The 21,561-nt window shown below is 42.5% G+C and overlaps 1 protein-coding gene across 3 annotated transcripts in view; it reads right to left on the minus strand.

Annotated features, from left to right (window-relative positions):
- Window positions 1-21,561, minus strand: part of LOC119745473 (dual oxidase 2-like) — a 41,377-nt gene that overhangs the window by 1,497 nt on the left and 18,319 nt on the right. For all 3 annotated transcript variants that reach the window (XM_038221835.1, XM_038221837.1, XM_038221838.1), the window contains 22 exons: window positions 21,465-21,561; window positions 19,870-19,981; window positions 18,357-18,453; window positions 17,700-17,887; window positions 16,774-16,952; window positions 15,226-15,347; window positions 14,140-14,292; window positions 11,977-12,099; window positions 10,724-11,121; window positions 10,281-10,503; window positions 9,688-9,781; window positions 8,827-9,002; window positions 8,119-8,230; window positions 7,181-7,392; window positions 6,790-7,020; window positions 6,355-6,448; window positions 6,140-6,189; window positions 4,991-5,272; window positions 4,111-4,340; window positions 3,198-3,356; window positions 2,041-2,196; window positions 720-848 (listed from right to left, as the gene is read on the minus strand). In XM_038221835.1, coding sequence (XP_038077763.1) covers window positions 720-848; window positions 2,041-2,196; window positions 3,198-3,356; window positions 4,111-4,340; window positions 4,991-5,272; window positions 6,140-6,189; window positions 6,355-6,448; window positions 6,790-7,020; window positions 7,181-7,392; window positions 8,119-8,230; window positions 8,827-9,002; window positions 9,688-9,781; window positions 10,281-10,503; window positions 10,724-11,121; window positions 11,977-12,099; window positions 14,140-14,292; window positions 15,226-15,347; window positions 16,774-16,952; window positions 17,700-17,887; window positions 18,357-18,453; window positions 19,870-19,981; window positions 21,465-21,561 — 3,617 coding nt within the window. The remainder of the gene's footprint in view (window positions 1-719; window positions 849-2,040; window positions 2,197-3,197; window positions 3,357-4,110; window positions 4,341-4,990; window positions 5,273-6,139; window positions 6,190-6,354; window positions 6,449-6,789; window positions 7,021-7,180; window positions 7,393-8,118; window positions 8,231-8,826; window positions 9,003-9,687; window positions 9,782-10,280; window positions 10,504-10,723; window positions 11,122-11,976; window positions 12,100-14,139; window positions 14,293-15,225; window positions 15,348-16,773; window positions 16,953-17,699; window positions 17,888-18,356; window positions 18,454-19,869; window positions 19,982-21,464) is intronic.

Raw genomic sequence — 21,561 nt, forward strand, 5'->3', positions numbered from 1 at the left:
TGCAATCCTTGACATGTACTTCATTTCAAATCTTCATATTGCCAGTTTAAGGGCATTTTGATGTTTTTTAAAAACGTTTTTATGCTAATGCAAATTTCCATCTTCGTGAGCAAAACCGTGATGTCAGTCAAGGCAAGTGACTTCAGTGTCGCATCTGCTTCAGCATAGAAAGTCAAAATATGTTTTTTTTGGGCAAACTGTCTTTACTTTTCCGCTTTCAGTGATTCATTGTTGATTCAGTTCATGGCAGTGAGACAATGAGAACACTTTAATTCTTTCAATAAGCAGGATTTAGGGTTTACAATTTGAAGATAAAAACCCTAATCCAAAGAGTGTGTTCTTAAAGTGACATCACAGAAACAGCGCCCTCGATCAGTTGGCGGGAAAAACATGACACATTTAAAATGTTTCAAAAAGTGCACTTTGCTAAAATTGTAACTAAAAAAAGGAATGTCTCACAGTTTTGATACATTTCAGAAGAATGGATGTTTGCTACAAAATATGCTCCAGTATAAAAATTCATTTCATGAACTCTTTAAATGTATGCCCTTGTGGCAGCCGAAACAAAACGACACCCAACATTAACAAACAAAAGAAAGGTCTATTGAGTACTTGTATTAGTCCTGCAGAGAAAATAATCAAAGCAGGAGTGTGCATTTCTTAAGTTTTGTTTGTACGGAAACTCTGCCTACTTCAGTACTTGAGAAAGCAAATCTTACCGAGGGATGCTCGTCCTGTAGAGACTGCAGGAAGGTCTCAAACTGCGGGCGGCCAAAGTGAGTGATGGAGCGCAGGCCGGTGAACAGGGAACGCTCCGAGATCTTCTGGAAGTGACGCTCGCAGATGTACTATGAAAAAAAAAACCATTGAGAAAAATGAGTTTGAAAACCAGATATGTATGCTATTTTTCCCATAAGGTATTATAATCATTTCCAGCAAAAACAAATCAACAACATATGTAGAAAGTATTCAGTAAAAATAGAAAAATTGATTTTGCTTGCATTCATGACTTCAGCACTGAGCTGCATTTAACAGAAACAATAATGAATTTTGACAGCAATTCAAAGTGACCTCAGAAATGTGTTGACAGAAAAATGTGATCGAAGGTATTCCCTCTGTTGGTTGTACATGATCAATATTCATGAGCAGCAAAAAGATGGGCGGACCAAGGATGGGCATGGCTTATGGGCGGGTCTTATGAGAAGTACTTACGGGTAAGGCCAAAAAAAACCAAAGGCTAAGGTGTCTGGTATGTGCGCGCGTCGCCGTAGCCATGCGTGTTGGCAAAATTAAACAGTTTTTTTTTCAATGTAAGATGATGTCTCAAAACCGCCAAACTCACTGGTTTGACTGGAATCCTGCTGCTGCACAATTTTAACATGTTTTTAGATGGGGTTACGATCGAGTATAAGCTTTATGTGGTCTTTCTGGGCTCCCATATATTTTGCACAGAATAGTCGGGCACCATTTGCAGACGGTGTTGTATTTTTGTTATTGTGTGTGTGGAAGCCAGACGTGTAAGTGGAAGCGATGGTCGTGTATATGGAATTTGTAAACACTTTTTAAATAGTGCAATATGTAAGGGAGCAGACTAATGACCAGCCTTGCAGCTCATGCACGATGTCTGATGTCGCTGTATGGTCTGACGTTACCGTTTTCTCTGATTTTTGCCTCGACTATCCAAATTTTCCAAAGAATGTCCGTGTCAGTCGAGATTGTAAGTGAGTGCAGAATTCGCAAGCCTTACGGGCTTACTGAGGTCACCTCAAGCTCCATCCTGAAAATATTTTTGAGGGCAAGCTCCATACCAGAAACCGAAAACTTTTTTTTTTAACCTAAGGCTTATGGGCACCTTGTACCTTGTAGATTAAGACCTCCTAAAAACATCCTCATGGGTCTATAACTGAAGGCTAGGTCTTGTGAGCAGAGCAAAGCTTATGGGTGTGGCCTATGGGGGGGTGTTTATGTGCGGGGCTTATTGGCAGGACTTTGGGGGTGGGGCTTAGAATAAAGGTGGGGCTTAGGGGTGCGGTTTCTTACCAGCATGGTGGTACGCAGATCAAACTTCTGGAAGAACTGAGTGATGAAAATGTGGACGCTGACGAGGTCATTGACATCCTTGTCCTCAACGTCACGGATGATGTCAGTCAGCCACTCAAACTGCTTCTGGGTACGAGTCACCCAGATGAAGTACACCTAGACACAAATACAAAGGAAATTGTGAGTCGGATGAAGTGTATATACCCACAGGTTTTGCGGTATTCGGAACGGATGACGGATAAACACCCAACGAGCGAGGCCGGAAATATCTGTCAGCGACCTGCTCGCAGCGACCGAGGACGTAAATATCAGGGTGTGCTGCCCGCAGATGACGGCCTGAACCCATCTGGCATCGAGGTTCGTGAAAAACAATCCCGCACCTGGGTTGGGTCGATGTCAAAATAATCCCGGCGCAAAAATGAGTTTTGTTCTGGTTGGGAAAATCACGTGCCAAAAACTCCAAAACCCTCACAATGAAGGAATTATTATGGTTCAAAAGCTGATATTTCAAATTTAAAGGTAATTTCTTTGAATGATGTTAGATGCCAAAAGTTGCCTTCATGGTCTATAAAGTAGACCACTACTGAGTGACCAAGGTTCAATGGCTCCTCTAAACGTTTGGAACAAAAAAGGTAGTTTTAGTGCACTTCCAAGCATTAACATTTTTGGTTAATTTTGCACCGTTTTATATTTTTGCTACGGGAATTAATGTGTGCTTGGCTGGTTTGAAATAAGTATGTTTAAAGCTGATTTGGCTCCAGCCATTATCTGCTGCAAGACCCCTAGCCGAAAACCGGCTGAGCACAAATTTATTCCAATTAAAAAATACCTTTTGGTCAAAAAGTCTAAAAGAGTAAAAAAGTCACAAATTTTTAAACGATTTATTTATGTTCTGCGAAGAACCCCTCTGGCCTCACGCTCGTGGCTTGTGCGCATGGTGCTAAAAATCTCCTGATATGGAAATTAGCGCGCAGGGTGCGTACTTCGATGTGGTGCAGAACGCAGGACTGATTTTATCCTGAAGTTGCACAAGCCCTTGGCGTTTTCGTTAAGCACCAGGTGACGGGCGGCACTGTGTTCGCGTCCCTCCTGAAGAACTGTCTGACAGTTAAACTGTTCTGACATATTTTATTACTCTTTTAATTTTCAATACTTGCCTTCTTGCAGGTGAATTTCTGACCCTGGGCTGAGCGGGCGACGAGATCCTTCAGGATGGAAGCGAAGGGAGTCACGCCGATACCGCCGCCAACCAAGACAGAGACTTCAAACTGGTACCAGTCCTGGTGCCCTTCGCCGTAGGGACCATCCAAGAACAGCTGAATTAAAACGTCAAATGTTCGTGATAAGCAGATAGACCTTAACCCCAAAACTTTCTAAATTCTCTAGTGTGCAGGAATGTCACATTCTTTACATTTTGACTTTTCAAGGATCAACAAACCTCATGCAAAGTAAAAGTGACTGGGATCTCAAGTTTTAAATCCTGAAAAAAAAATTCTCAGAAGGCTCCAGGAGGGTAACAATAATTTTATAACACAAAGAAAAACTGAACATTTATATGCGAAAATCTTCACAAAAAAAGTTAGTTTACTTGTTTACGTTGTCAAAATCTTTTCTTGTGTAAATTTCAAGTAAGTTATATCGAGCGCCAATGGTCAATTAACCCCCCTGCTGTTTAAAAGGTCACCAACAGTCAAGGTTTCCTTCCACTTCCCCTGGTGTACTTTTAAAACACCAATGGGTCACTTGACCAATTTTGACCCAAGTAACAGCATGGCTCAGAATGCATGCATAGGACGCCTATAGTTGCTGATTTGTTGCATAACTTGTGCCTGCATGCTAGAAGCAAAGTGCAAATGTCTTGAGATCCACTATACAAGTCAAATGTTTTGAAACCTTCCCATGGCAATTGTTAATTAGCAATGTGATAAACCTCAGGCTTGTCCTGACTAGTCAAATAGACTATATTCCAGCTGTGGTCGGCCGACATTGGTTTGCACAGAGTTAGTCTAGACGTGGTTAAAGCTATACGTTTGCTCTCCAAAACTGCTTCAAGCTCATATCCCCACTTACCTTCGGGTACGGGTGCTCGCGGACCACGTTGGGGTCAAAGGTGTGGCGCAGGTTCATGGTCCAGGGTCCGACGGCACGGATGTGCAGGGAGAGGTTCTCCTCATGGGGCGCGGAGGACAGGGTGAAGGGATGGTACTCACTACTGTTCAGGGTCTTGCAGGCGATGCGCACCCACTGGCCGGACTTGTACTCGAAGGTGGTGGGGCGTTTGAATTCCAGCATGGTCACGTCTGTAGATTGTCAGAGGGTTCAAAGAATGTCGGAGTGAGGTAAGTTGAAATAAGAGAAATAATAGTGTCATGCATCTATATGCAAGTAGTCTCAAAATGCTCCATATTTTTCACCACTGTCCAACAAGCCGTGAGATCAGTTTTTCAGCCGCTGAAGATCAGCTTGAGCATAATCTGTTCCCTATATACCCTCACAGGATCCCATTCATCCTCTTTGGAAGACAGAGGCAATGGAAGCAAAGTGTCTTGCCCAAGAACACAAACACAATCTCATGCATGGTTCGAAACCAAATACTATTGCACATGAATCAGATATTGTCAGAGGCATTGGAACTGAGCACTCTAAGTTGTCAACGAACAGCACTGAGAGAAGGGGAAAGGTGGACGTCTAATAAATTTTTTCGATGGAATTTCTTAGTAAACAGATTTTCAAATTTTCAGCCACATGTAGCCGCTAACTGGCTGATATCGAGTCCCCACCTAAGCATCAACATGAAACTGCAAATGTAAACAAAGCGTGACATCATGATGTCTCAGTCTTATAGCAACTTTTTGTCCTGGATTGAACAAAACAAGAAATACTGGTTTTCTTTTGGTCTCATCGCCCGAAATGGATAATAACAGTAACATTCCCTAGACTGATGACTTACTGGAAGGCAGCAGCTCAGCCTTGACCACGGTGATCTCGGCCTTCTTGCGGCTGATGCTGACCATCTTGTCCAGGGTGAAGAGGATGACGGGGCCCAGGAAGAAGTAGTAGAAGAAGGGCGGCTGGACCAGGTTGCCGCTGCCGTGCATGATCATCAGGAAGAAGTAGAAGGCGTACATGTTGTGGGTCAGCCAGAAAAGGTTGAAGACCTTGCGGCGGGCGTACTGGAAGGCGAAGGTGTACATGATGGCGCAAACCATGACCAGCAGGACACCGGTGAATCCTTTGGTGTTTGAATGGAAACAGAGGAAGGCGGTCAATCAGAGTCCATTAAATTCTAACATTGGTATTTGTAGGATTTGATAGATTTAGGATGGAAAGTTCAGTCATCTTTACCGGAAGGCAAGGGTGTACATGATGGCACAGACAATGACCAGCTAGGGGTGTGCATTCACACCGGGTACCCAAGTACCCGATCGCTGATGTCAGGAACCGGTTCCGTACTATGGGATTAGGTACCCGTAACCCTTGCAACAAATTACTTCTCAGATAATGAAAAAGAAAGGTTTTGAATGCCATTTGTGGGGAAGTTTCAAAATGAAAACCAGGCTAGAGGAAAAAGAAAAAAAGATTTCATGTTTATGTGCTCGCGAAAGTTGCAGTTTATAAACCCTTTAGACAACTTCTGGGATTTGAATATTGCTGTTAATTTGTTATGGGTACCTGGGTATCCGTGCTTTACTTCAATAGGGTATACCCGGTTCCTGCACTACCCGCAAGTGGCACACCACTATGACTAACAGGATACCGATGAGCTTTTTGGTTTTGAATGGAAACAATAGTGGTCAATCCAAATTCCAACATTGGATTTGTGGAGATTGATGGATTTTAGAAGTGTGCAACTCAGCAACTATTACTTAACATGGATTAAGTTTAATACTGCGATTGATGTTACAATTTTATTTAGGTACAAAGAATGTGTTGTTTTACCCAATTGCATGGTGTCAGATTTTGGAAGATGTTGCAGCATGTAGACCTTGGGTTTTATATTACATTTGTGTGTGTGCTAAAGAAGGTTATTATATAAAGATTTAAATATCAACGCACTTTATCTTCATTTACAAGAAATTTTACATTAAAATTGACTCACCAGTGATGGTGCGGTAGGCCCAGAAGTGGAACTTGGGAAGTTCATTGGATCTGAAAACCAAAGATTTTAAAATGGATGGTTATCACAAATAAAAAAGTTTATAAATACCCATTCAGTCACAAAGATTAATTCCTGCTTGAGAATTGTTCCTGCTTGAAAAAGAAAAAAAATCAAGAGTGTTTCCACTGATAATGGAGCCAAAGCGCTGTATTTACCTGTGGAAGAAGTCACGGAACAGGCAGGACAGGTCGTTGGCGGTCTGGGTCGAGATGTGGTAGAAGTTGATAGCATGGCCAATGGTGTGCAGAACTTTGGAATTGAAGAAAAGGGAAAAAATACCACAGCTGTATTATTTCTTGCGATGACAAAAGTTGACAGTAAGGGGACCCAAAAATATTGAATTTTTTTGAGCATTTTTTTGGGGGTTGTTTTCTAACATCCATGAACACAAAACTTTAAACACGTCAGTGTGACAACATTTGCTATAAAATGCTAACCCCCAAATCCATCCATTACTGAAATTTACAGCAAAAGCAAAAGTCGTATATTACCTATCACAGGTACCTAAACTACAACAGTCTTCAGTTGCGATTGACATTTGATGTGACAAAACCACAACTCAGAAAACTGGAGTCGGGGTTAAAACTCACTGGAGTAGAGCAGAGCCATGATGGCGACAAACTTGTGGAAGAACAGGGCCGAGTCGAAGGGTACGTAGCGATGGAGGAACGTGCCGCGCAGGAACGTGATGGTGTTACGGCACATGGTCACCAGCAGGGTGGAGTAGGTGAACATCATGGCGCTAGCGGCACCGCGGGTGACGGTCACACCATAGCCGGCAATGCGACGAAGGCCAGCGTGCTCACGCTCGACGGAGTAATCTGTAAAACACAAACATTGTCGCTGCGTAAATGATTTTACATAGGAGCAATTCCATGGCAACTCACGTTACATTTGGAGGGGGTCTTCCATCAACTCTGTGCTGTTACTCTATAAAGTCAAAGTATCCAGGGTGGATTTTTTATTTTTTTTTTAACTTACAGTAGGCGCGTTCGATGAAGATCCCAGCCAACACCAGATTGTACAGAGCAAGGTAGAAGATCTGTAGGCGGTTGTTCTCGATGTAGCGCAGGAAGCGGTTCAGTTTTTGCTGGGTCTTGTTCTCCGTGTAGGTCTGCTTCTTGGTCTCAACCTTGACGACCTGGGACTGGTAGCGGCTCCTGGCTGTCTTGGGTCGCACGCTGTCTTTGTCACTGTGGTGAGGTGAAAAAAAAAAAAAAAACACCCAGAAAGGTTACAGGTTGATTTGTGGTCGAATTGCTTTAGAGAGCTTCGCTCTGTCAAACATAATATGGTCCACAACAGATTGTGCAGTATGTGGCAGCTAGGGTGACACGTGCATGTGCGTTGGAACTCTTAATGAATACTCTGGATTATCTCACCCGGGTTGACCTAATGGGTTAGCCTAGTGCCGTTATCAGGGCTCATCCAAGTCAGCCACCACCAGACTTATACTGGGGTAATAGGACAAACGCATGCGCTGTTCATTCCAAGAAATGAACAAATATGGCGGCTGGATAGCAGATAAGCTCAAGTGGACCCAAAAATCAACTTTATTTGAAGTCTAAATATAAATATTTATCGAGCTTTTTGCTGCTTTAGAGGCCATAGTTTCAGCCTGACTTTGTTCCTTTTTACGACTGGCGGAAAACAGAGTAAATTTCAGAGGAAGACTCAGTTCAAAAAGGATGATTTGTCAATGGTTACTCGTGGCTATGGACATCACGTGAGGATCATGAAAGTCTGAGTTAGGGCATTTGATCAGACTGGCTCCCATAACTAACCCATCTGCCTTTATCTGAGTCGATCAAGGCGAGCAACTCGAACACAACCAGCGAATGTTCTGTTGTTGAAATTGCGAAGCCTGCCAATCCCACCAATTTTAAACAAACCATAAATACAGTTAGTCCTTTACTTACGCGTATGCCTTGACGATGGTTTTGCGGGCACGGGATGGCGCGTTCTCTCGTCGGATGACGGTGGCACCGCGGTCGACAGCGGCAGGCTGGGCTGCCTCAGGCAAATCAGCTCCTGTAATGAGAGAGGACATAAAGTCATTAGTGACTGTGGGGGAGAAATAAATCCCTGGAGGAAATAAGGCCAGAGCCAGGACTTATATGAACGGAACAGGTTAGACCCGAAGACGTCGTAATGACAGTTCTTGCAGATATGTTGGTCCTCTTCATGCATAATTATGTGATCACTTAGCTGAGATGAGGACTTGTAAATACAACCTTCCTAGGGTGGGGCTGGGAGGTGGGGTGGGGTGGGAGGTGGGGGTGGGAGATGGCGTTGTGGCCTTGTGGGGCAGGGTCGGGGCAGGGGTTGGGGTGGTGGGGGTGGGGTAGGGCTCGGTGTTGGGGTGGTGGGTGGGGTTGAGAGGAGGGGGGATTGGAAAGCTTTGTCTCTGACTATGGCATCAAGATATTTAAGGTCCTTGACTTTTGGGACTCCAGCTCAAAATGGGTCCCAGTTCTGCCTTGAGAAGCATCAAAATGTTCCAGTGTACGCACCCAGTTGACAACATTTCTCATTGGATCGTGGCTTTGAAATGATTCTGAAGCCAGAAATGAACAGCAAAATAGACACAAAGCTGAGGTTTTACCCAGACAAAGGCATTGCCATACCTTGCAGTTGCAGAGCAGCCTGGCTCAGATCCTCCTTGTGGTCACCCATCAGGATGATGAAATCCTCCAGAGACAACTCCTCTTTGTTCTCAAAGCCCACCGCCTTGAACATGGAGGAGATGACGTCTTCCAGTTGCTGCTGCTCCAAGGAAGCACTCACAGTCTCCATCATAGATCTGATGAGATCGGAAATCAATCAAGACCATCAATAACCAAATCAATCAATTGAGAATAAATAAACATATCATTCAATGCCATCCATTGCGATACATAGTGGTCACTAAAAAAAAACACCCACTTTTTTGATACAAAATAGTTGAATCCAAAGATCAGTTCAGAATAGAACCGTTTTCAACCTGATGTTTGTTCTGCAGCCAACCTTAAATCGTTAAAATCAGTTCTGCATACTATCAACATTAACTATCTGACAGCTCAGCCAACTACTTCCAGAACACATACTTCCAGAACAATACAGGCGTTTGACATGCAAGCTTAGGGCAGATACAGATGAACACTTATGATCAGAAACTAACCCGCAATGGGCTCCAAGTACTCCCTCAACGGTAAGAAAGGGAGAGTTTGGGGAGACCACTGGAAGGAAGATGCATTGCCAACAACGCTTGATGCTCACGCACAGACGCAACGGTTTTGTGCACATTCAAAATAAAATTAGCTGTGAGTAATCTGTGCTATACGCAGTCAAACCAGTACTCGCCTGTGGTGTATCCCGTCCACGGAGCTCTTGAAAGTGGTCAAAAAGCACTCACCCTTGTTTGCACATTGAGCCCACACAGAAATATGAATTTAGAATGAAAATCCAGGGGTATTAAAGTCAGTTGACAGTTATATGAGTATGCTTACTTCAACATAATCTTGAACTCTTCACGGGAAAGATGCCCGGAGCGGTCGATGTCGTACATGTTGAACATCAGCGCCAGCTTGTCTTCCGGCTTGCCTGAAATTGAAACCAAGAGACTTTATTATAACATCACAGATTTATGTCTGAAAAGCAACAATTTCGGTCTAAAGGAATATGCAAAAAGAAAAAAAAAGATAGAACAGAAAAAATCCTGAAACTGTAAGATGTTGTAATCTTGGCTAGGGATATTCACTCTTGCAGATGATGGATTCTTAAGTAAACTGTGGGTAACATAAGTGATGGTTGTGACATTTAACCAACTTTCAGCAAAATATAAATATAGCCCTCCCAAAATTCATTCTGGGATCCCAATGAAAAAGTCAGCAACAGGACTTGATGAGAAGTACAATACATACTGAGTCTACAATGAACAGTGCTTGGACTTTTCAGGGAAAAGTTCTTGCAACATTAAACAAAAAAGTTGAGCCTGTCTCATTCAGACTCAGTGACTGTCAGTCAGTCAGTTGGTCAGTCACTCAATGACTCGGTCTGTCAGAGGAGTTGTTTAATAGTTGAGGGAAATCTGTGGGCCTACCCTTGGCAAAGATGACGATGACATCCAGGAATTCGCGGAAGGAGAGCGAGCCGCTCTGGTCCTTGTCCACAAGCTCAAACATCTGCTCCACGAAGAGCGAGTCCGGCGCCATGGACAGCATCTCGGCAAACTCCGTCTTGGTCAGCTCGTTGTTCAAGACGTCGTGGGCGTCCGTATGCTCCAGTTCGGATAGATCAGCAGCCTCAACCGACTCATCGAAGGCCTGTTTGGGAAAGGTTGGGCCCTCTTTTGTTAGAAACTTCGCTTCTATTCATGCAAAAATTGATGCAAATAAGTTTAAGGTCTCCAAATTTGAGTGTAAACCTGTGCGGCAACACTTCACAGTATCTTTGACCCTAAAGCCACAATTGGTTGTGAACTTCATTCAAAAGCAATTTCAGCAAGAAATCCTGTTTCCCCTAGTAATCATGGGCTGGCTTTACCTGGGCAAACGCCACACGGAAGAACCGCTCCAGAGTCTTCTGTCTATGCTCCTTGGTGATAGCCATCTTAAGCAGTTCCTTCTCGCGGATCTCGCGCCGCTCCTGGCCAACCCCGATTTCCCCGCTTCCCAGGAAACTCTCCACCTCGCTGATGAACTCTCCCCGGCTCTCGCTGCCGTCAAATTTCAGCACAAGGTCGTACTCGCGCTCCATGTGCAGGAGCAGGAATCGTTGCTTGCCGTCCGGCCCCACGCACAACGTGATCTTCTGGTGGTGAGTCAGGTCGATGGTACGGTAGAGCTTGTTGCCCCGCTCGTTCATGACCTTGATGGCCTTGCCTGGTCCGAGAGCCACCTGGACTGGTCGGGTACCAGACTTGTAGCCACACCATTCAGCAGCTGAACATCAAAGACAATAATCGGATAGATCAGCTGGAATACCATAGCACTTTGGTTTAATGCTGTCTTATTAAGACAATTATCTTCCTGCTCAAGGGGTTAATTTGATTCAGTGATTTGTTTGCAAGAAAGTCTTTTATAGAGCCCATGTAATTTTTGTAATGCCATCCTTAAAAATGCACCGTTGTGTCCCATATTTAACCCTATTTTCAATGTTTGTTTTGCCATTTTCAAGAGTATTTTGGTGCCTTTTTGGTTTTTAATAATTATGCAAAATTCCATATTCATGAGCAAAAGTGTGATGTCATTTTCAGGCAGAAACCTCAATGTTACAGCTATTTCAGCACCAAAAGTTGCCAGAATGTTGGACATTTTGCTGTCTTAAATTTTCTTTTCTTTGGTGATTCGTCGTTGTGTCAGTACATAGCAGTAAATCAATGAGCAAACTGTTCTCACAAATATTTTTAATAAGCAAATGTTTGGGTTCACAATTTAAACAGAAAACCCCTAAACTGAACAGTGTCTTCCTGAAATGACATCACAGCAACACTGAGCTCCCTTAGTTGTCTGAAGCATGAATTTAAAAAAAAATGTTTGAAGAAGTGTACCTTTCAATAAAATTAACCAAAAAGGGATGTCAAATTGTGTTCATACATTTAAGAGAAGTAGAAAGTTGCACAAAATGTTACTTTATCGACCCTTAACTAAATTTAACTTAATTTACTAATTAACTAAATGTACCAATGTTATTTGAAACTTTTATTTGCAACAATTTTCCACTTTGAAGCAAAATTAAACCCATTGAAGTTTTACAGAAAATGACAAAGAAGATCTTTTTCGTTGTTGTCGGCTTACCTGTGAATTTCAGGAGAGTTTCAGGTCCTTTGCCTTTGCGGGTTTTGGTACGTGTTGCCTTACGGACTTCCTCGATGGCACGGGCACGGCGTTTGGCGCAAATGAACAACATGCCGATAACGCCTGAAAAGGAACATTGAAAATGGTGTTTATCTTAAGGTTTCATAAGGGACCGTGACCATCCAGCCCTGGTACGAAAAGGGCCCCCCGGTACCTCATCCGGTCCAGAGCCAGTCCGGTCTTCAGCCCAGTCTCGTCCGGTACATGGTCCTGTCTGACCAGAAGTTTTGAAGTCAGTCAGGCGCATCAATTTATTGCCCTTCAGAGAACGTCCAGAGCAAAATAATAGCAGACTTACAGGATTAAGAATAAAATCCTTCCAAACTCTTTGGTAATTTATGGACCCATTGTTTCGCGCTGAAGGATGAAAACCACAAGCAGGTTTCTTCAGGGATATATTATGTGTGTCAATACTTGCAAACAGTAGACCCCAGGATAGAGGAGTTCCTGATTAGCAACCGGACCAGCTCCTGGGCCGGTAGCTGGGACGGTAGGAAAGGACTTCTTGGGAGGGGATGAGCTTAACGGGGGGCCCTTTTCATACCGGGGCTGAATGGTCACGGGCCCTAACAGATGTCTTAAGGTAATGGACAACATTTGTAAATTTTCAAAAATAAAACATATCATGAAATATCATACTTAATAATAATAATAGTGGGTATTTATAAAGCGCACGTATCCACCATTATTGGTAGCTCAAGGCGCTACATCATTGTCACCCTGGTCATTGGGCCAATGAAACATTCCAAATACCATCTCAACTCCCTTTGGAGTATACAGCTCGATGCTGCCCTTTCGGCACAAAGCAGCTACAATCAACCACAATAAAAGTACCCCTGCCCTCACAGGTACCCATTTACTCCTGGGCGGAGAGAAGCAATAAGTGACAAAGTGCCCAAGGGCACACGCACCATAACCACAAGCTGAACTGGAACCCACAACCTGCAGAATTACCCGCAGACCGCGAATCCAATGCTCCAGACCACGAGGCCACGGCACTTCACTTGTTAGTAATTAATAGGATCATGCATCCTGTGAAATTGTTGCACCTAAGCATGCTGCTATTTTTGAGAAAAGAGGAATTACAATAACTTCCTCGCATGGATAAAGCTAAAGCATCGTGCTTTCCATGCAAACCTATGTTTTGAGTCCAGAAAAACGACGGTGCATTTTCACAGGTTTTTTTTTATAAAGAAGTATAGAATGCAATAAGTCTGTATAGGAATGCTTTTATTTACTCTTCTGTATTTCTACTTGCAAGTTTGTGATTTCAAGGCAACTTTTCCTTCGCAGTTTTGACAAAAGTTGAGCACATTATTTGTGATATTGCAAGCACAATAGGAGGGTGGTATTTGGTTTGGGTAAATATAAAAGACTTTACTCAAATCAAACAGCGCCCTCCTATCATGTCTGCCATATCTCAAATAGGCTAACTGCCAACTCCTTGCAAAATTGACGTGAGTTTGCTTTGCGTTCCCATGCCTGTGGTTATACCCTTCAAGCTGCACCCTCAGGTTGACCTTGCGATGACACAAAACAGTTGGCGACTGACTTTTCAGTATCAAGCTGTGCCTGAGCTACGACCATGGGGAACAAACTAATCGCCGATTTTTTGAGACCTGAGTGTAACTGCAACGATATTAAGACGATCAGCATCAGTCGGCGCTAAAAAAAATCAACAGACGCAAGAGTAGAAAAATTTACACTACTGCGACGTGTTCCAGACAGGCGGGAATCAGTCCCAGTCATGTAGCCAATCAGAGTGCGGCGAAAGCGGCTGAATGCTATGAACAGCTGTGGCCGAGGAAGGTTGTTTGATTGTAATCAACACGCTTTAACCGCTATTGTTAAAGACGTCAAATGACTGTCCTACTTTTGTCTATGCTGTGGAATCGTCGTCGCGTCGTGGGTGACATGAGCACGATTGCCATTTATTTTGTGTCGAGATGCCGCTTGTTCCAAGAGAATCACACAATTTCTCAGTTTTGTGAACGGAGCATTACTTTCTGCTTGATGCCTACAGTTCCATCGTGGCGCAAGCAAATTGCAGATTGGCCTGAGGCCGGCTTAAGTTGAGCAAAACAAGAGCTAATCACCACTTACCGAGACAGAACAAGCCAATAGCAAGGTAGGAGAGTGCATAAGAGATCTCACTTCCTTCGAAATAATCGAAGGTATACAGCTGGGTACATTCTTCCATGTCATTCTCGTTGAGGGAGCGATTCTCATTCGGATGCATATCCCAACATGGGTCACCTAAAATAGGGTTGGAAATTGATAAAATGGCTTATGAAAATTTGATGCCCATCATGTATCGTAGATTACAAAAAATGGGCACAGGTACCCCCTCAACGGCTACAAAGGGAGAAATGGGGGAGACCACTATGGGAGGGACATTTCCGCACATTGCAGGTGACGATTGGTCAAGGGCGGATCCAGAACACAATTTTGGACAGGCCACAAACATTTTTAGTCCCCCAAAATGTGGGTAAAAAAAATACGGCGTGGGGTTCTGGGCCCGCTTACAGGCCCCGAAATACTTCTGGGTTCTAGATGCTCTGTGGTGCGATCTGAGGCAATTTCTGACCATTTTGACCAATTTCTTTTGAGGAAAAGATGGTGGTGTAGGCAGTGCCTGCCTTTAATGCGACGTCACTTAAAAACAAACGAATTGGGTTCGCTTTTTTTGGGGGGGGGGTGTTTGGCCCCCCCCCTGGATCCGCCCTTGGTTTGCGCGCATTCAGAATACAATAATTTGTGCATACTTCGAGTCATATTACCAATATTTGCAGGCACATCATTCCAAATCATTTAACACAGTGGTCCACTGGTTGATCGGGTGAGAGCAACCCATGTCCATTTTTGTCCCCTTACAATTTACATTGATAATTAAATGAGATGCAGTGAAAAAGTCTGTTTTTCAATCAAATCTCTATACTATCTGCTTTCCCTCTTTAAATGTGTGAAGTATTTAAAGAATATCAGAAAGAGACAAAAAGTAAGGGGAAATATCTCCCCCAGCATCAACTTAGTCCAGTTCTCCTCCACTCCCACCCCCTCTAAATTCTGAACAGCCTGTCAGCCTTCATCTTCCTGGCTTGTCTTTGTGACCCCCTTTTCCACACCCCCCAAAATCCCCCCCCCCCAAAAAAATAAGCTTGTGAATATGTTCTTGCTGAACATGCATACTTTCGTAGTAATGGTACGGGTCCTTTTGGATTTCACCCTCCTTGATCTTAGTAGCCAGGATCAGGACGTCGTAAATCGTGATGTTGTTTTTGATGTACTCAATCTGTGCCTTGGTGAACAGTCTGCAGAAAGGAAAAAAGACCAGAACCCATAAACTAATAATTTGTGACAGGAAGATGTAAATTCATTATATGGTTTTGCCCTTCACTGATCCTCTTTTTTGTGTAAACACTAAATGCTCAGTGTTGTCCGAGAAACTTGCAAGAAATATTGCACAAGTTTACGTGGGAGGGGACTTGAACCCAGGATCTCCCTCTTAATTACTAGTGCAGACGTCTTACCACTCAACCACCGAGCTGGCCGGGGTCGGCCGGCTGGTTCAAAGCTTTAAAGATATTTGTAAACATCCAAAAACAAAACTACCAAAGTAGTAGGAAATACCTTACATGACTGTAAGTGAATAACAGTCTCAAGCAACCTCTTGTGAAATCGTGGCACCTGGTGTGCTGTCATTTTCAAGAAAAGTGGAATTTTTGAATCCATTGCCAATAATGGTCAGCCGACCGCTGTTGAAAATAACCTGCCCCCTTTTTTTTTTTTAAATACTGCCCCCAATGTACAAATGAATTTAATCCACATTTTGTTTGCAATCAGTTACACCAATTCTACAACCATGGTTACACATCCAAAAATGGATGCAAGCCAGGTAGTCTGGTTCCCTGACCTGACAATTCCCCGACGTCTATAAATTGCTCTGTTTCGCCTGACTTAGGTCGAGGAACCAGACTACAAAATCAGCGTTTAACTGTTTTTCTTGTTTGTTCCAACATCTGTGAACACAAAACTCGGAACAGGTCAGACTAACAATATTTGCTATAAAATACAAACCCCCAAATCCATCCTTTTCTGAAAATTACAGAAAAAGCAAATGTTGTATATTACCTTTAAAGCAGCAGGTACCACCACCAAACTATTTATAAGATGGAATTTATGTCGGGGAGATGTGAATTCAGTATTGTTTTTTTTCAATTCATTGTTGTCGGATATTGAAATCCGCAACATTTTTTCTACACCCAACAGCTGCAGCCAAGTACAACAATACTGCACACAAAAAGAAGGTGAAATAGGAGCAACATCCCATAAGGCCAAAAAAAAAAGTCTCCGGTTTCTGGTATGGAGCTTGCCCAAAAAGTGGTGCGGTGACGCGGCTTTTTTTTTTTTTACCTGATTTTTTTTGCCTCAAATGTCGGCTGATGACTGCAAATGGTGCCCGACTAAACTTAGTGCAAATATATGGGGGTCCAGAGAGGCCACATAAAGCTTATTCTCGATCATAACCCCATCCAAAAACACGTTAAAATTTTGCAGCAGCAGGATTCCAGTCAAACCAGTGAGTTTGGCGGTTTTTGAGACATCATCTTTCATTGAAAAAAAAACTTTTTCATTTTGCCGATGCGCATGGCTACGGCGAGGCGCGCGCATACCAGAAACCGGAGACTTTTTTTTTGGCTTAATAGACAAAATAGAAGGGTATTAATTAACACTGACCCGTTTTGTTCACTCTCAAACCAGAAACGGTCCCCGTCACGAGTTCGCACAAACTGGTCCAGGATGATTTTCCGGAAGAGCGGGCCTGGCCCATTGGCTGTGGTTTCCAGCAGACCGCCTGGCCAAATGTCAATCTTACTCAAATCGCCCTTGTACACATCTTTCAAATTTTGAAAAATCTGCCAAAAAAAAAAATAAATAAATAAAAGGATAGTTGTGAGTATAATACTCGTATCCATCGCTTTTGCACTTTGTGTACAAGTACAGTCTTTTTCCTAGTTCCAGATTTTTCCTTATTCTGGATTTCTTAAAATTCTTTTTCCTAATTCCGACGAACTTCGTTTTGAAAAGAAAATGCAAGTTTCTTGATACAAAAAGATGTTTTCTATAAATTCTCCAGGAAAGAAATTTTGGCCAGATTTCCGACTCGCAATTTGACATGTTTGGACGTTTTGTAGAAAATCAAGGGAGCTGCGAATCAACGATAAATTTTCTCCTCGATACGTCACTCAGAACACGTCATTTCAATTTTTTTTCTACAGTCGTATAAACTCTTGCCTCAAATGTTTGTTGAATCAAAAAATAAGTTTTAGAGTCTCAAATATTTGAAAATCCACCAAGGAATGAGCATATGTTTTTGCCTAGTTATGGATCTCGCACGCATGTAGGACCCAACTACACGTTCATAATTTTTTTCTGTGACAAGTTCTGGATCAAAGGTTTTACCGGTCCATGCGTGTTTGTGCTGTTGTGCTACCGACGAAAGTTTCAAAAACATGTACGTGAATTATCTTTTTAAAATTTTGCTGGAATTCTCTAGAACGAAATGTTTTTTGAAAAATTTAATAATGCTTTATATCAGAAAATTTGCTGCAGATATAAAAAGCATGTACAACAGGGCAGGAGAGACTTAATAAATTGTTTACTTCGTCAGGGATGCCGGACTCATCGTTGGCGTGTTGAAGCTTATTAATGTCGGTGAAGTTCTTGACTGCCGGTAAACCTAGGGACACACGCGCCGTGTTGTAGTCTGGTAATCCGTGGTCCCGACCTCGCTGGATGTTCTGTGCCATCAGGTCACGACGCGAAAAGTCCAAGGGACCGAAAACACGACCTGTAAAGAGACAACAAACATTTTGTCAGTATTACCAAAGAAAGAAAAAAAAGTCCTTTCGTTTTTCATTTCTTTTCTTTTCATTTATATTCTGACAAGAGTGCCTAGAGAGAGTATTACTTGGACAATTTATTTTAAAATTGTTGAATTTTGTGGTCACACGCTGATGAATTTCACCAAGTAGAAGCAAACTGACCTTTTCAATCTGTTTTTATGGAAACAATGCCCAGTTGTTCAGCTTTGCAAACTGGCACCTTGAACATTTGTCATCGTGATGTCACCAATTTTCTTTGCATTGCTGTTCCTCATATCGAAGCAACACAAAACATTTCCACATTTCCAATCTTTTGGTGACGTTAATTTTCAGGGATTTGGCATATTCAGTCACACATCAGATATTGATAAATGATTTTTGAACAGTTCATTATCACTGGGACGCTAATCCTGGCATGTAATACTATGTACTTACGCTGCAGATCAATGGTGACAATGTGATCCTCACGTTCTGTTATCTGGGAAGCCATTCCCATCAAAAAGTTCTCAATGTCGTACTCACGGATCGGCAACTGTGTGAATAAACAGGGGTATCGTAAAAAGTATGAATAACAACAGAGTATCAGAACAGTCCATGATGTTGGAGGATATGTATTATGCATTAGCTTGTTAGTCACTGTACGACCCTAAACTGCCCTGCCTATTACTACTTGTACTGCCAGGAGCTGTGTGAGCAAATGGATTAAAGAGGTTGTGGAATGCTCGAAGACATTTCCGTCATTTTTCGGGTATATGTAGCCTAAGGTGTGATGAAATATAAACGACAATTGTGTCTGTCATGAAATGAGTACAAAAGGTAGTTTGAGAGCTGTTTTTCAGGTCCTGTTTTGACCCGAATGTGCAATTTGTGTCAAAGTCGTCATTGGGGGCAGCAAACAAAACATAGTAAATCGTGACGTAATAAACAGGACTCCCGATGCAGTGTAGTATAAATGAGTGATAACGTGCTAAAGAGCATACTTAATCATGATATTCTAAGTTCTGTGTGATATTTTCATAAAATATGAACCTTCCTCTCTGCCTTAAAAACAAAAACTCACAATAACACTTTGCATTTTGCACAAGGGCGTCAAAAATGGGGGGGGGGGGGGGACATACCTTGATCAGAACTAATGCGAGTGCGAAATGCCAACGGTGTGTGGTACGGGCCTGCTTAAGGGCCACTGAAAATTTTGGATTCTAGATGCTCTGTTGTGCGATATCTGAGGCAATTTTTGACCACTTTAACCAAATTTTGTTGAGCAAAAGATCATCATTTAACCATCATTTGCAAGTTGGATTCATTGAATAAGCCTTTTCGGAGTTCCAACTGCATGCGCATTCATAACCTGTGACAACGCGCATTGTTTGTCTCAAATGGCCTTTGACATCATCGCGCTACTGACTTTACAAAAAGGCTGTTTGTGCATTGTGGGTACTGTCAAAGGGCATTTGAGACAAACAATGTGCGTTGTCACAGGTTACGAATGTGCGCAGTTGGAACTCCGAAAAGGCTCATCAGCTACCATGTGCTATAGAATCGAATACAGGGTAAAATGTTTGTTCAGGGAGGAAAAAAAGTGGGGGGGGGGACCACAAATTATATCTCCCCCCCCCACTTTAGAAAGGGGGAGGGTCCCCCCCTCATGCCCCACTGATTGACGCTCTTAATTGTTGCAAGATTCCAAAATGAATACCTAAAATCTATAATGTTAGCACCAAAACCATATTTGGGGGATAAAAAAAATACATTTAACCACTTTTTATCTCACTGGCGCTCCACTCAAATAACAGTTCTTGTTATCCCCTTTTATTTGATACCACATTTGAGGTTGTGGTGCTTACGTTTTCATAAATGTTCCACTTTACAGCCATATGTCCACTTTCTGTGGCATTGTCCTTAGGACAATTTCAAATCCATTTTTTTCTCAAAGGTACACAGTACAAACCTGTGGGTTCCAGAAGGAGTTGCACGTTCGTACTCCATGTACACTTCTGAACAGGTTGTCAGGAATATTGCTAGATTCCATCGAAGTATTCAGAAAATTGCACTTTGAGTCTCTGTCGATGTGAACAAAGAAAGACCAGTGCAAAGTAAAAACTAAGTATATAAAAAAGCCCTTTAATGTTTTGAGTGAATTAATAATGTCCTTCGCTACATTGCCAGTAAATTTACACTTCATGTAGAGTTAGTGATACAAGTTCTTTTTTCTTTCGATATACTTGGCTACCTGTTTGTAGCTTTTAGACATTCATTGAGCCTTTTATGTGGTGGCCACAAGACAAAAATACCCGGACAGCCAGCTTGTAAACCTTTCATTTAAAGGGACACTAGGTCCCGGAACAGCCCAATTGGGCTACAAAACGCGCTTTGAACGAGTTTATGTTAGTCGGAAAGAACATTTAAAACTAGGATATAACTATCATTTTAACAACTATCCTTTAAAAACTGGGCGTTTTTGTGTTATTCCTGTATTATGCATGCGAGAACGAATTTCGGGGTCCACTTTTGCGACCCCATAAATTTGAGCTGTTTTGATGCTAGTTGTGATTTCATTCGTAAAGTGTTCGCCTTTTGCAGACGTTGAAGAAACCATTATTTTTGCATTGGTGATTGGTCACCACTGTTCCTGAGACACGTGTATATCGTACACTGTATGAGAACGACACAAAAAACGTATTCGTACTCCGTCGTAAACAACTGGGGATTTTTCCTATTTTCTCGGGAACAGTATGATATAAGGTTGGTTTCCTTTCAACCACATGTTTGAAATAGGATAAGTAAACAATCCAAAACATGAAATTTTGGGGTATTTCAGGACCTAGTGTCCCTTTAACAAATGAAATCTGGAAATGTGATTATCAACAAACAGTTCAGGTTAAGAGCTTTTGAAATTTCCAATTCAGTTAAGTTGCTTTGTATAAAAGTTAAACTTGGAAAAAAAAAGGCACGTAACTTCCGCCTTTCAGCAAATAAAGACTTTAAGAAAATTGAAAATGGCACAGTTCCAAAATCTTATAGAACATATGTAGTGTAACAGCTGACTCTAGTCTACATTTTTCATTTTATTGTATTCTTAAATTGTGTTTATCTCCACAACGAGAGAGTGTGGAATTCTAAAAAGGTAACAAAATGACGTTATCATGCACATTTTGGAAACCAAGTTCTTCAAATGGTCCTGGCATTAAAGCGAAAACAAGAAGCCACTATACGCTCCGTTCACAAGTACCCCCTCCCCGGCAAAGAGATACAGTTGGGGGTGATCAACCGACGCCATCTTGCCTGACTGCAATTCACTTGCAACGAAGCGCGGCCACTGCGTGTACAAAGCACAAATCCCCTGGTGTATGTGCATCACACACAAGGAACGGTGGGCGTCAACTAGCGAAATGTCCCGCCCATGGTACGTCTTTGCTATGTAAAAGGGCACACTGAGCTCATAGTGTCAAAGTCTAGATGTACATGACGTTCTTACGTGATGCTCTGTGAAAAGTCTAACAGCGCCCCCTACTGTTCATGCACAGAGTCCATCACTCAACATACCTGCGATAGACACCAGGAGGTACCAGGGTGTGACCGAAGCGCATCGCGGCAGACTGGAACTCATGGGTTATACCTGGGTGGACGTAGCTCTTGTAGC

The sequence above is a fragment of the Patiria miniata genome, unplaced genomic scaffold (genome assembly GCF_015706575.1).
Source record: "Patiria miniata isolate m_02_andy unplaced genomic scaffold, ASM1570657v1 HiC_scaffold_7, whole genome shotgun sequence".
NCBI lineage: Eukaryota > Metazoa > Echinodermata > Asteroidea > Valvatida > Asterinidae > Patiria > Patiria miniata.